The following is a 13,299-nucleotide window of genomic DNA, read 5'->3' as shown; positions in this document are numbered from 1 at the left end:
TGCTAGGATTTTAGAAGATGTGATGTTTGTTCCTAATCTATCTCATAATTTGTTAGCATTGGATAATTAATGATTAGCGGATACTCAATTTCTTTTGACGATGGTGTTTGCACTATTAAAAATAAGAAATCTGGAAAAACCATTGCTAAAGTTCCAATGACTAACAATAAAATGTTTCCTTTAGAAGTTTCAATGATCGAGAAATGTGCTATGGTAGCTAGTGGTGATAATGAAACTAGACTATGACATCTGCATTATGGGCATTTAAATGTTAATGGGTTGAAGTTATTGAGCCAAAAGGAAATGGTCTTTGGATTGCCGAAAGTTGAGAATCTAGATTTCTGTGAAAGTTGTGTTTATGGAAAACAAAGTAAAAAGGTTTTTGTTGTAGGTAAGTCTTGGAGAGCTTTTATTTGTCTTAAGTTAGTACATGCTGATTTGTGCAGTCCTATAAGTGTTGAGTCCTTAGGGGGGAGTCGGTATTTTTGGCTTTTTACTGATGACTATAGTCGTATGAGTTGAATATATTTCTTAAAATTTAAATCTGAAATATTTGACAATTTCAAGAAACTTAAATCTTTTATTGAGAGACAAGTGGATGTAGACTCAAAACACTTCGGACAGATAGAGGTGCTGAGTTTATGTCAAAAGAATTCAGTTCCTTTTGTGAAGAAAATGAAATACATCGGGAGCTCACAACACCTTATACACCAGAGCAAAATGGTGTAGCCGAATAAAAGAACCACACAGTTATTGAGATGGGCAGAAGCATGATGGAAGGTAGAAGTATATTGAAATATTTTTGGGTTGAAGTTGTTGCCACTGCTGTCTATTTGCTAAATATTTTCCCCACCAAGGCAGTTTATAATCAAATACCATATGAAGCTTGGAGAGGTAACAAGCCCAAGGTAAGCCACTTACGTGTCTTTAGTTGTATAGCTTATGCTTTGGTAAATTCACAAGATCGGCGTAAACTTGATAAAAAAAATATAAAAAAATGTATCTTTGTAGGATATAGTACACAATCCAAGGCTTATAAGCTATATAATACAGTGAGTGGAAAAATTACGATCAATAGAAAAGTTGTGTTTAATGAAGATGCAAGATGGAACTTTAATTTTGAAAATAAAAGTTCAAATATTCAATTGTTGCCTTCTGATGATATTGTTGATCAAGATAGTGTGGCAGATCTTTTTTTGGCAGGTCCATCGACTACCTCATCAATTGCACCAGCTACTTCTTCAATATTGGAAGAACCTTTAGCTAAACCAACTCAATTAAGAAGATCAACAAGGGACAGGAAACCAAATACCAGATATGCTGACAGTATATTTTGTACTTTTTCTTTACTTATTTCAAATCCTATTTTCTTTCAAGATGCTGAAGGAGAGGATAAATGATGCAAAGCTTTGGAAAAAGAGTTGTTAGCTATTCAGAAGAATCAGACTCGGGACTTGGTAAATTTGCCCAAAGGAAAGAAGGTTATTGGGCTCAATGGATGTTTAGAACTAAATATCATGCAGATGGAAGCATTCAAAAACACAAGGCAAGGCTCGTCACAAAGAGTTATTCTCAACAACAAGGTATTGACTTCGCCGAAACTTTTTCTCCTGTTGCCCGCTTTGAAATTGTGAGAACTTTTTTAGCCTTGGCTATGAAATTAAATTGGCCAGTGTACCAATTTGATGTTAAATTTGCTTTTTTAAATGGTGATTTGGAAGAGAAATTTTATGTCTCACAACCTGAAGGTTTTGTAGCTGATGGTAAAGAAGATAAGGTTTACAGGTTAAAAGGGGCACTTTATGGCTGAAAGCAAGCGCCGTGGGCATGGTACTTCAAAATTGATTCTTATTTCCAGGAGAGTGGCTTTGAAAGGAGTAACAATGAGCCTACTCTTTATATAAAAAGAGGAGGTAAAAATAATTTTCTGATTGTATGTCTTTATGTTGACGATATGATATATATGGGTTCGAGTGAGTTTATTGTCACCGAATTTAAGGACTGTATGATGAAGAATTTTGAGATGTCTGATTTGGGAATGTTGCATTATTTTCTTGGTCTTGAGGGAAACAGGAAGTTGATGGCATATTTTTTTCACAAAGAGAGTATGCAACAGATCTTTTGAAAAGATTCAATATGGTAAATTGTAATGTTGCTACTACTCCGATGAATATCAATGAGAAGTTGTGTCGTGATGATGGTTCTGAAATGGAAAATGCAACTTATTTTAGAAGTCTGGTTGGTGGTTTGAACTACTTGTATCATACAAGGCTAGACATTGCTTTCTCTGTCGGTGTTGTATCTAGATTTATGCACAATCCAAGCAAACTTCACCTTGGACATGCAAAGAGAATATTGAGATATATTCTTGGGATGTCAGAACATGGAATTTAGTATTCTAAGGTAAAAAATTTCACATTAACTAGTTTACTAATAGTTACTATGCTGATAACATTGATGAAAGAAAAAGCACATCTGGTTTCTTGTTTAATCTCAGATCCGGAGCGATTTCATGGAGTTCAAAGAAGCAGGAAGTGGTGGCCTTATCAATTCAGAGGCTGAGTATATTGCAGCAACTTCTACAGTTTGTCAAGTAGTTTGATTAAGGAGACTTGTTGCAGATTTTAATCAGAAATAATCTGGCGCGACTCAGAAATAATAGATCTGCTATTGCGATGACGAAGAAGCCAGCTTTCCACGGTAGAACAAAGCACATAGATGTCCCCTATCACTATATTCGAAGTCTTGTTTTTGCCGGAGAAATTGCTTTGAAGTTGTGTGATACAAATGAGCCAGCGGTAAACATCTTCACCAAGTCACTTCCGCAAGCAAAACACGATTTCTTCAGAAGTCAACTTGGAGTTTGCAGTTTTGAATCAAGCAGGAGTGTTGAGAAAGAAGTCGTGTGATACAAATAAGCCAGCGATAAACATCTTCACCAAGTCACTTCCGCAAGCAAAGCACGAGTTCTTCAGAAGTCAACTTGGAGATTGCAGTTTTGAATCAAGGGGGAGTGTTGAGAAATGATTCAAAAAAGCTTGACCAAGTCTTCAGGAAGTTGGTAGTTAGTTTCCTTTATTCTAGCAAGTTTTAGATAGTTTTGCAGATTAGTAGGCAATTAGTAATTAGTGTGTTAGTAGACCTAGTTTATAATATTTTTCAGTTTTAGTGTGAGCCTATTTATAGGCAAGTCTCTTTACTTTCATTAGGTATCAGAAAATACAAACAATGAGTTGTTTTTTCATCTCTTTTGCTCTGTTTCTAGTTCACTTTCTCTTTAAATTTCCTTGTTCTTTCCAACACAGCCTTCAATAGTTAACCAAAATATGGCTATATGAAGTTATCTTACATTTCTTTTGAGCTGAGGGTCTATCGGAAACAACTTTTCTATCCCACGAAATTAGAGGTAAGATCACATCCTACCATCCCGATACCCCACTTGTGGGATCACACTGGGTATGTCAGGCTGTGAAGCTACCTTTGGGTGTGTTCAAAGAGATTCCTAAAGGCAATGATGGCGACAAAGATACGCAGGCTTGGCAGGGAAAATGATTCATTGTTATTTCTATTTCAAGATTACAAAAAGAATAAATAATACATTGCTTACACAAATAATTACACTATGTTCGTTTTCTCCTGATATCCCAGGACAAAAATTAAAGAATAGAAAAGAAGAACAAGAGAATTTTACAGACAATAGTCATAGACTTTAATCCCTTAGAACCTTGAATGCTTGCATTCAGGAGAAAAACCTTGAGAGAACCTTTTAGCATCCGTGCAGTAATTGTAGATCATGTATTTCTGCTGAACCCATCGAAGTCTATTTCTTTCATTAGCGTTCAGTTCTTGAGTTTGCCATGTCTGAGCATTGTTCACTGAGTCAGTCTTAGAGACTCCACAAGACGAAGTAGAGGATGCAGCTGACCAAACACAAGCATTTGTATTGAATTTCCTGTAAGAAGCTGTAAACGGAGCCATTGACCAATCCGCCTTCACCCTCCCTCCTTGTGTTGCCCAGTCATCAGCATTCCATAGACTCGCGTAAACTCTCATTGCTGGATTCTTTGGGAATGCAACGCCAAGTGCTTCATGGTTGTTGAATACTCTTATTGGGATATTATCCACCAAAAATCTGGGCAATTAGAAAAATGTCAGACATGAACTCTAAGTACTTCTAGCAACTGTTTAGACTTAAGATTCAAAGGATGTTTAATTTGTAACGTACATGATACGTTGCGAGTTCCAGACAATAGAGTAGGTGTGGAATGATGAGGTGGGATCGAACCAGAAACGAAATTGTTGTTCTTTGTTGCCTTTACCCTGGGAGTAAACGTTGGTGTGAACCGTGTAAGGTTGTCCTGATGAATTTCCAAGAAACTCAAAATCAATTTCGTCGTGCCCTGTTCCTTGAGAAGACAACTGCAAATAGCACCCAAAAAAAAATTTACTTCATCAATTGGACATGTTTTATTAGTTACCACTAGCAAAAGTTAAGAAGAGAATAAAAGAGTGTTAACGTACGTAGAAAGTAGTGACAATGCCAGCAGAATTTCTCGGTACTAACTTGAGCTGCATGTCGAATCTTCCGAATAAATATTCATTCTTGGACTGAAATCCAGAACCTGAAATTTTGTCAAGGGACAAGGCGAGTACGCGTCCGGCATCTTTATATCTGAGCTCGTTGGTCACCAAATGTGACCGTCGCGTCTTGGTAGAAATTTTCAGCCCATACAGGACATAACAAGAGAACTGCAAGAATAGAGAGCTGCAGCAACATTTTTTTAATCAATGTATATGTGCTTGTGCTATTGGATAATTGTTTTGTGAATGTGTGTTGAGATTGAGACAGAAAGGAGGATGGATGGATATATATATATAGTAGAGTTAGGAGGAAGGATTTTAAGAAGGGGGAATTATATTAAATGAAGGCAGAATAGCTGTTAATTGAAAGGATTGAAAATGATGTTTTGAAATGTAACGCGTTTGTTTTGTTTGTTTGGACATTTGGAGGGCCTGCGGTTTCGGACGTACGGGGTGTTGGAACATACATTGGATCCGTAGCTCTTAATATATTAGTATACTATTCTACCTAAATGAAATTCATACTCAGATACTTTCCAAGTGGAGCATAAAGTTATAAAATTATAATCAATAAATGGTAGATATAAAATCACAAAATTCAAATCTTAAATTTGCATCGGCACCTTTGTTGATATCCTAATTTTAGGGGCGGCATATAGTCTGAACTGTTCAAACATTCTAGACTTACTGAGGAATTAAAAAATTTTGTGTCCATGAAAGATCGTTTCTAGCGTTTTCAAAACTGACCATATTGTCGGTGACATTGGTATTTTTTTTTTCCGCTCAGTGCCAACAAAAATTTAATAAATATGTACTATTAAATTACTTGGGGTGTTTTTGTAATACCCAATATGCCATTGCCTGCCATGAACTCGTCGTGTTATAAACCTTATCACATTTAAAGTTAGATTTAATATTGATTTATGAATCTTCTTGTACGAAATTTCCACTCTGAAGACGTGTCCTTTTTTAGGTGTTTCAAATTAAAAGGGACATATAAATTACTAGTAGATATCCAGATTTCTTCCTCTACTACAATTTTTATTTATGGCATAAATTTCACCTTTTTTTCTTAAGATAACACCATTAACAGATGCAGTGGATGGATGAAATCCATCTATCGTTAATTAAAAGTCTTAAATTCAACCCTTATGAATGGAGAAATCCAGATTAAAGAAGTTGTAACTTATGTAATGTGAATTTGTATTAGTGACAAGAAGGGGTTGCTCAAGCACCTTTCATTTTCAATCCTAATATTGAGTTTAAGATATTAGATGATTATAAAAGAAAAGTTGTATCTTATGTAATTTGTGAGCACAATTCTTGGTACGGTTACTTAGCTTTTCGCTAATGACAACTTCAAAATGTACAAGTAAATGAATAAATATTTAGCAAAAAGTTAAGTAGTCAAATAAGTCTGATCTTTTAGATAGAATTAATGGCCAGGATTACAAAATTAGCTGTGACTATATATGTTTGAGGTTAGACAAAAAAATTTAGAATATCGTCCCTATAAAAGAGATCAATACTGTCAACTCAATTTTGTGTTTTCGCTTGCATTTTCTACAACAACAACAATAAATTTAATGTAATTTCACAAGTGAAGTCTAGTGAAGGTAAGATGTACTCATCTTTACTCTTATCTTTAGGGGGTGAAGAAACTGTTTATAATTAACTCTCGACTACCCTCTTCCTTTATCCAAACTTGAGTTGAGACCGACAATATGAGCAAGCTCATACAAGCGGAGTTCGCTTGCACTCCTATGTAATTAAGCTTATATGATTTGTGAGCTTTTTTATTAATAGAAGTAAAGTAATAATTTAATTTTGAGTATAATGCTTCAAAAGTTTTGGCATAATAACAATATTTGCTCCCTTTAGAAGTTATCACAACTCATTTAAAGGTAACAGTATCTTTTATTTAAATCGAGGGATTGATAATACAGACACATTTTCCCACTACAAACGTATAAACTTGAAAAGTACATATAATTTAATCAAATAAAATAAATTAACCAACATTTATTGGTACAACAAAACAAAACAAATAAAGAATTTCACACCACCAAAATAAAAATAATCAATCCCATAACCAACCAGGCTACATCCATTATCCATTGAGCTTCAAATCTTAGGACTTAATTAAATCCGATTCGTTAAAACCTTGAACGCTTACACTCCTGAGAAAATCCTTGAGGAAATCTCTTAGAATCCGCGCAATAATTATAAACCATATGTTTACTCTGCACCCATCGGACCCTGTTACGACCCTTAGCATCGAGTTCATGATTTTGCCAAGGCTTAGAATTTCCTACAGCATCAGTGGACATGCATGACGAGGCCCCGGCCGTGACAGTGCACCCATCAATGTTGATGTTTCTGTAATAGGCAGTAAATGGTGCATGTGACCAATCAGTTTTGACTCGACCACCTTGTGTAGCCCATTCATCTGCGTTCCATAGACTGCAGTAGACTTTCATGGGTTGGGATTTGGGGAATGGAATTCCGATAGTTTCATGGTTGTTGTATACTCTAATGGGGATGTTATCTACCAAGAACCTGATTCATCATAATGAAACATGTGATGTGAGTAACGTATATACACGGATCTAAAATTTGAAACTTATATTTTTTTACGGTTATAATTCAAATTAATATAAATATAAGTAGTGATTGGATTCATGGTAAAATATTTATAAATATTCAGTAATTTCATAATAAGATTTGACGAAAAGTTATTAAGTTCACGTGAATTTATGAGAGACACTTTAGATTGGTAATATATGTGTTGGCATGTTGCAATATAAAACTCACTTTAAAAAAACGCTAGTTTCTAATGGATATCTTCGTCTAGCCAATTTCCAATAGATCCGTCCATCAGAATGAGTAGTGACTTTGAAATTTGTGATTTTAAGTATAGCATATATTATAACACAAAACTACTGTTATCAATGCGTAAATGAGAAGTTCAAGTTAATTAAGCTATCTTCAGATTTTAAAATACATTATTCTGTTTAGAACAAATGAATACATAAGTAGTATATCATTCTTTTTTAAACGAAAAAAATATATAAATGAAATATAAGATAGATGATGTATAATAATGCGATTATATATATATATATATGTAAGTAGACTTACACTATGCGGTTAGAGTTCCAGATAATGGTGTAAGTGTGAAATGCTGTAGTTGGATCGAACCAAAGGTGAAATTGTTGTTCTTTGTTTCCCTTTCCTTGAGAATAAACATTGGTGTGCACTGTGTAAGGCTCTCCAGTCACATTACCCAAGAACTCAAAATCAATCTCATCATGTCCTGCTCCTTGTGATGATAGCTACACAAATTAACATGCACAACTTAGTTACTCCCTATTAGACATAGAAATTTGTGTTGTAAACATAATCACCGGAAAAATGCGTAGTAGAAAATAGATTTTAGGAGTGGATTAAGGATAAGACTAGTAGATCGCTTTAGCCGCTCAAAATTTTGAGGCCTCAAAATTTTTAATAGTAAATTTTATGATTTCAACTTAACTTGAAATAATAATGAAGATTGTGAAGTATGTTTTAAAAAAATTATATAAAAATCAAAAGAAAGAAAAAACTATCTAATTTTTACTAGAAATATTTTAGAACATTGAATTAAATAACTCAAACTTCATATTAATAAATAAAGTTTTAACAAAAACATACAAGTTAATGTATTGCAAATAAACAACTAATATCTTATCAACTAGAATTAATCTTTAATTTTATTAATAATCATATATTAATATGTGAAGTTAAAGGTTATATATTTTTTAAAAATATTGCACAAAAAAATAACTAATATGCAAGAACAATAAAGATAATTCTAAATTATTATAATATTATTTTTATATGTATGTGTATATATTTGTGGCCTTTTATTAAAGTTTGATTTAAGCCACTAATTTTATTGAGATGCACTTCCAGATTCTGATTGAAAGAAGGAGAACCTTTCTAATTTTTCATGTGAAAATTTATGTTGCTAATACGATCTTCACACATCTCTGATCATCTCAAATCAACAATAAGCATAAAGAAAAAAATAATCTACAACATATAGTACAAAATTAATGAAAGTAATTATGGAATTTTCACCGCTAAAAGTAGGTTTCTTACCTATACTGTATATAGAACACTAAAAATAAGTTTCTTACTGTATATAGAAGTTGAAAATAAAATTGATTTTTAAATGATCACTTAATTAATAGTCCCTATCTTATAACATTACTTTTTTCTGTTTCCTCATGATTCAATCAAAATATATCAGTGGAAATAGCCACCAAACCTTTTTCATACGAATTCAAAAGAAAAATAGTGATTTTCTTAGTAGTGATTACTCCACTAGTTTTTACAACGGCAAAAACAATTAGTAATTATACAAAAAGACTGCAAAAATGTTTTTCAACACGTTTATCAATTATTTACGATCAACTAAATCAAATGACTCAAAAATGTTTTTCAACACGTTTATCAGTTATTTACAATCAACTAATTCGACTTGAGAAAAAGTGGAATGACTTACAAAAAAGGTGGTGACTGTGCCAGCAGAATTTCCAGGGATAAGTTTGAGTTGCATGTCGAATCTTCCAAAAAGATATTCACGCTTGGATTGAAAACCCGACCCGGAATAATTATCAAGTGACAAAGATAGGCCTTTGCCTTTTTCTAATATTTTACCACGTCCATCACCCCAAGTAATTTCTGTAAGGTCATTAAAATTACCAGCAGCTAAGGCAGCCACTAAACTGCCCATAATTAAAATGGAAATTAGAAGTAAATGGGAATTAGCCATTTTCAAATTAGATGAAAGTTTTTGTTGAAGAGAAATGAGTAAGATATGATGATTTGTTGGATTGGTTTAGGAGTGTTTTTATAGGTGGACTATAGAGAGGGAATTATTGTTTATTTATTTATTTATTTATTTGTGAACATTATAGGAAGATGGGCAATTGGGCAACACTAATTGTTGAGCTGGAAATTAAATTAAAGCTTAGTTTATTCATAATCATTGTGGACTAGAATAATTGTTTGCGCGTTGTTTCTGTTTTTGATGACTTATTATAGGTTTATATTATGGTGGTGCAGTCAGAATTTCATCAAGGGAATTAAATATAAAGAAGTAAATAAACAAGAAAATAAAGAGAGTTCAGGAAGTATATAATATATATCTAAAAATAATTTTAAACATTCAAAAATCGTACAATATTTTTTCGTTATTAGAGATTTGGATGAACACCCTCGTCCTATTAGACTCTACCTCTATCAGGGGCGGACCTATATGCATTTTTTTGTTGCTTCGGCACCCCTTAAATTTGATACAAAGTATGTATAATTATGTAAAAAAGTATAAAAATTGGTATAAGCTTAAAAAAAAAACACCCATGAAATCAAGAAGATAGCTGGGTGCTTTGGTTTCAAGCTGAATCTTAAAACTTTGAGCGTCAATATGTGTGTTCAAACCTCATGAATACTCAAAATCCCTAAATCCTGATAATTTACATTACCTCATCTGAACATGCATGCAATATTCTTTTCTTGTTCTGAATTATAATAGTGGTTACCTATTACGATACAGCTATTATTATACGAAATGGCATGTGAATTCATTTTGTTTAAGCTTAAAATTCAAGCACTAATGTTCCATGAAGGGAAATTATGTACCAAGGTTTGTGGTATTAAGGAAAGTCTATTGAAATTTAGCTTATATTTTACCTGTCAGAAGCATTAGCAAAATCTTAGGTAGATTTGTTATTTTTAAGTTTTACGATTAAGATTTTGTCTCTATATTTAAAAAGTTGTCCAAATATAAATTTCGAAAAACTATTCTTTCGAATAACGTTGGAAATTAGGTTGTTATCTGACATTTGTAATGACTTGCTATATTTTAGATCACCATCAAATATTTTTTCACAAGTTTTTTGCTCAAAAATTCAGATATTTAGATTGTAATTCGAAAAGTTCATTAAAAAAACATTTAACATGCAGGTGTTATATAAAGAGATCGATGTGTAACTTTTGGCACGATTATATAGATTTGATCTTAACAAGTGGTATCAAAACAAGGGTCATGAGTTTAATTTCCAAGAACAACTTGTTGTATGTGACACGTGTTAAGAGGAAGACAGTTGGTTAGCAGAAAATCCTTATGGCGAGGACCACGATGGGTTGGGGTGTATAAAATCAAGAACTTGCCGTATGTATTATTTCTTAACTTTTTATTCCTACTATATTTAACATATACAAGGACATAGAGAGAGAGTTCTAACTACAACAAAGGGTAAGGCTCATAGAGATATAATACAACTCTAACTAGTATCCAAAAGAGTTTGTCTTGGAGTTGAATTAGATTCAATCTTATCGGATTTACTTGCGGCAATATTACGACAAGACTTAGGTGTTCCAATACCCCGTGCAAGCTGATGGATGGTAGCTTACCATCAGTTTGGAACATCGAAATTTAAACCTTTCATATGCTAAAGGCTTTGTGAACAAATCAGCTAACTGGTCCTTTGAGGAGATGAACTTCACAGATAAATCTCTTCGAGCAACTTTATCACGAACAAAGTGACAGATAATTTCCACATGTTTAGTGCGAGCATGGAATATCAGATTAATAGAAAGATAGGCCGCACCAATATTGTCACACCATAAGATAGGAGCATCAGATAAAGTTATACCAAGTTCAAATAACAGAACGGAATCCATGTCAACTCTGTTGCACCACCGGCAAGTGCCTTATATTCAGACTCTATAGATGAACGAGCAACTGTACGTTGTTTCTTTGACGACCAAGATACCAAACTTGAACCAAGAAATATGGCAAATCCACCTGTAGATTTTTTATCATCCAAGTAATCTGCCCAATCCGAATCAGTAAATGCTTGCAGCGAGAAGGATGTGGACTTAGGAATAATCAAATTCATATGCTTGGAATGCTGAAGATAGCGTAATATCCTTGTCACAGCTGCCCACTGGTTTATAGTGGGATTGTGCATGTATTGACACACCCTGTTAACAGAGAAGGAGAGATCGGGTCGTGTAAATCTCAAGTACTGTAGCCCCCCTACAATTTACCGATAGATAGTAAGATCATGGAAAGAGGTGTTATCACCAATGTGAAGCTTGGTGGAAGTAGACATGGGGGAAGACAGTGGTTTGCAAGCTTGCATTCCAGCTCTTGTTAGTATATCAGAGGCATAACGTTCTTGAGACAATAATATACCGGTAGAGTGGATGGTCACTTGAATTCCTAGGAAGAATGATAGAGGTCCAAGGTCTCTGATGGCAAATTCAGCACCTAATTTGGAGATGATGGATTCAAGAAATGAAGGATTGTTCCCAGTAATGATAACATCGTCAATGTAGACAAGTATGAAAATCTGAACTCTATCAGAATTAAATATGAACAGAGACGCATCAGTCTTTAAGCTTTGATACCATATAAAATCAAGAACTTGCCGTAAGTATTATTTCTCAACTTTTTATTCCTACTATATTTAACATATACAAGGATATATAGAGAGAGTTCAAACTACAACAAAGGGTAAGGCTCATAGAGATATAATACAACTCTAACTAGTATCCAGAAGAGTTTGTCTTGGAGTTGAATTGGATTCAATCTTATCGGATTTACTTGTGGCAATATTACGACAAGACTTAGGTGTTCCAATACCCCCGTGCAAGCTGATGGATGATAGCTTACCATCAGTTTGGAACATCAAAATTTAAACCTCTCAGATGCTAAAGGCTTTGTGAACAAATCAACTAACTAGTCCTTTGAGGAGATGAACTTCACAGATAAATCCCTTCGAGCAACTTTATCACGAACAAAGTGAAAGTCAATTTCCACATGTTTGGTGCGAGCATGGAATATCAGATTAATAGAAAGATAGGCCGCACCAATATTGTCACACCATAAGATAGGAGCATCAAATAAAGTTATACCAAGTTCAAATAACAGGACTGAATCCATGTCAACTCTGTCGCACCGTCGGCAAGTGCCTTATATTCAGACTCTATGGATGAACGAGCAACTGTACACTGTTTCTTTGATGACCAAGATACCAAACTTGAACCAAGAGATATGGCAAATCCACCTGTAGATTTTCTATCATCCAAGGAATCTGCCCAATCCGAATCAGTAAATGCTTGCAACGAGAAGGATGTGGACTTAGGAATAAGCAAATTCATATGCTTGGAATGCTGAAGATAGCGTAATATCCTTTTCACAGCTGCCCACTGGTTTATAGTGGGATTGTGCATGTATTGACACACCCTATTAACAGAGAATGAGAGATCAGGTCATGTAAGTGTCAAGTACTGTGGTGCCCCTACAATTTGTCGATAGAGAGTAGGATCATGGAAAGAGGCGCTATAACCAATGTGAAGCTTGGTGGAAGTAGACATGGGGGAAGGCAGTGGTTTGCAAGCTTGCATTCCAGCTCTCGTTAGTATATCAGAGGCATAACGTTCTTGAGACAAGAATATACCGGTAGAGTGACGGGTCACTTGAATTCCTAGGAAGAATGATAGAGGTTCAAGGTCTCTGATGGCGAATTCAACACCTAATTTGGAGATGATGGATTCAAGAAATGAAGGATTGTTCCCAGTAATGATAACATCGTCAACGTAGACAAGTATGAAAATCTGAACTCCATCAGAATTAAATATGAACAGAGACGCATCAGTCTT

General features: G+C 34.2%; 1 protein-coding gene and 1 pseudogene across 1 annotated transcript; both read right to left on the bottom strand.

Annotated features, from left to right (window-relative positions):
* Positions 1 to 3,536: 3,536 nt before the first annotated feature.
* Positions 3,537 to 4,865, bottom strand: LOC107878485 (annotated as a pseudogene).
* Positions 4,866 to 6,478: 1,613 nt separating this feature from the next.
* LOC107878484 (xyloglucan endotransglucosylase/hydrolase protein 15) lies at positions 6,479 to 9,516 on the bottom strand. The gene is made up of 3 exons (XM_016725503.2): positions 9,131 to 9,516; positions 7,723 to 7,916; positions 6,479 to 7,140 (listed from the first exon to the last, which is right to left on the bottom strand). The coding sequence occupies exons 1-3, from the start codon at positions 9,398 to 9,400 to the stop codon at positions 6,738 to 6,740; spliced, it is 867 nt and encodes a 288-aa protein (XP_016580989.2). The 5' UTR covers positions 9,401 to 9,516; the 3' UTR covers positions 6,479 to 6,737.
* Positions 9,517 to 13,299: the final 3,783 nt, after the last annotated feature.

This window comes from Capsicum annuum, chromosome 7 (genome assembly GCF_002878395.1).
Source record: "Capsicum annuum cultivar UCD-10X-F1 chromosome 7, UCD10Xv1.1, whole genome shotgun sequence".
In the NCBI taxonomy this organism is placed as follows: Eukaryota; Viridiplantae; Streptophyta; class Magnoliopsida; order Solanales; family Solanaceae; genus Capsicum; species Capsicum annuum.
Note: the sequence above shows the minus strand (reverse complement) of the source record. Positions and strands in the feature narration are given on the sequence as shown.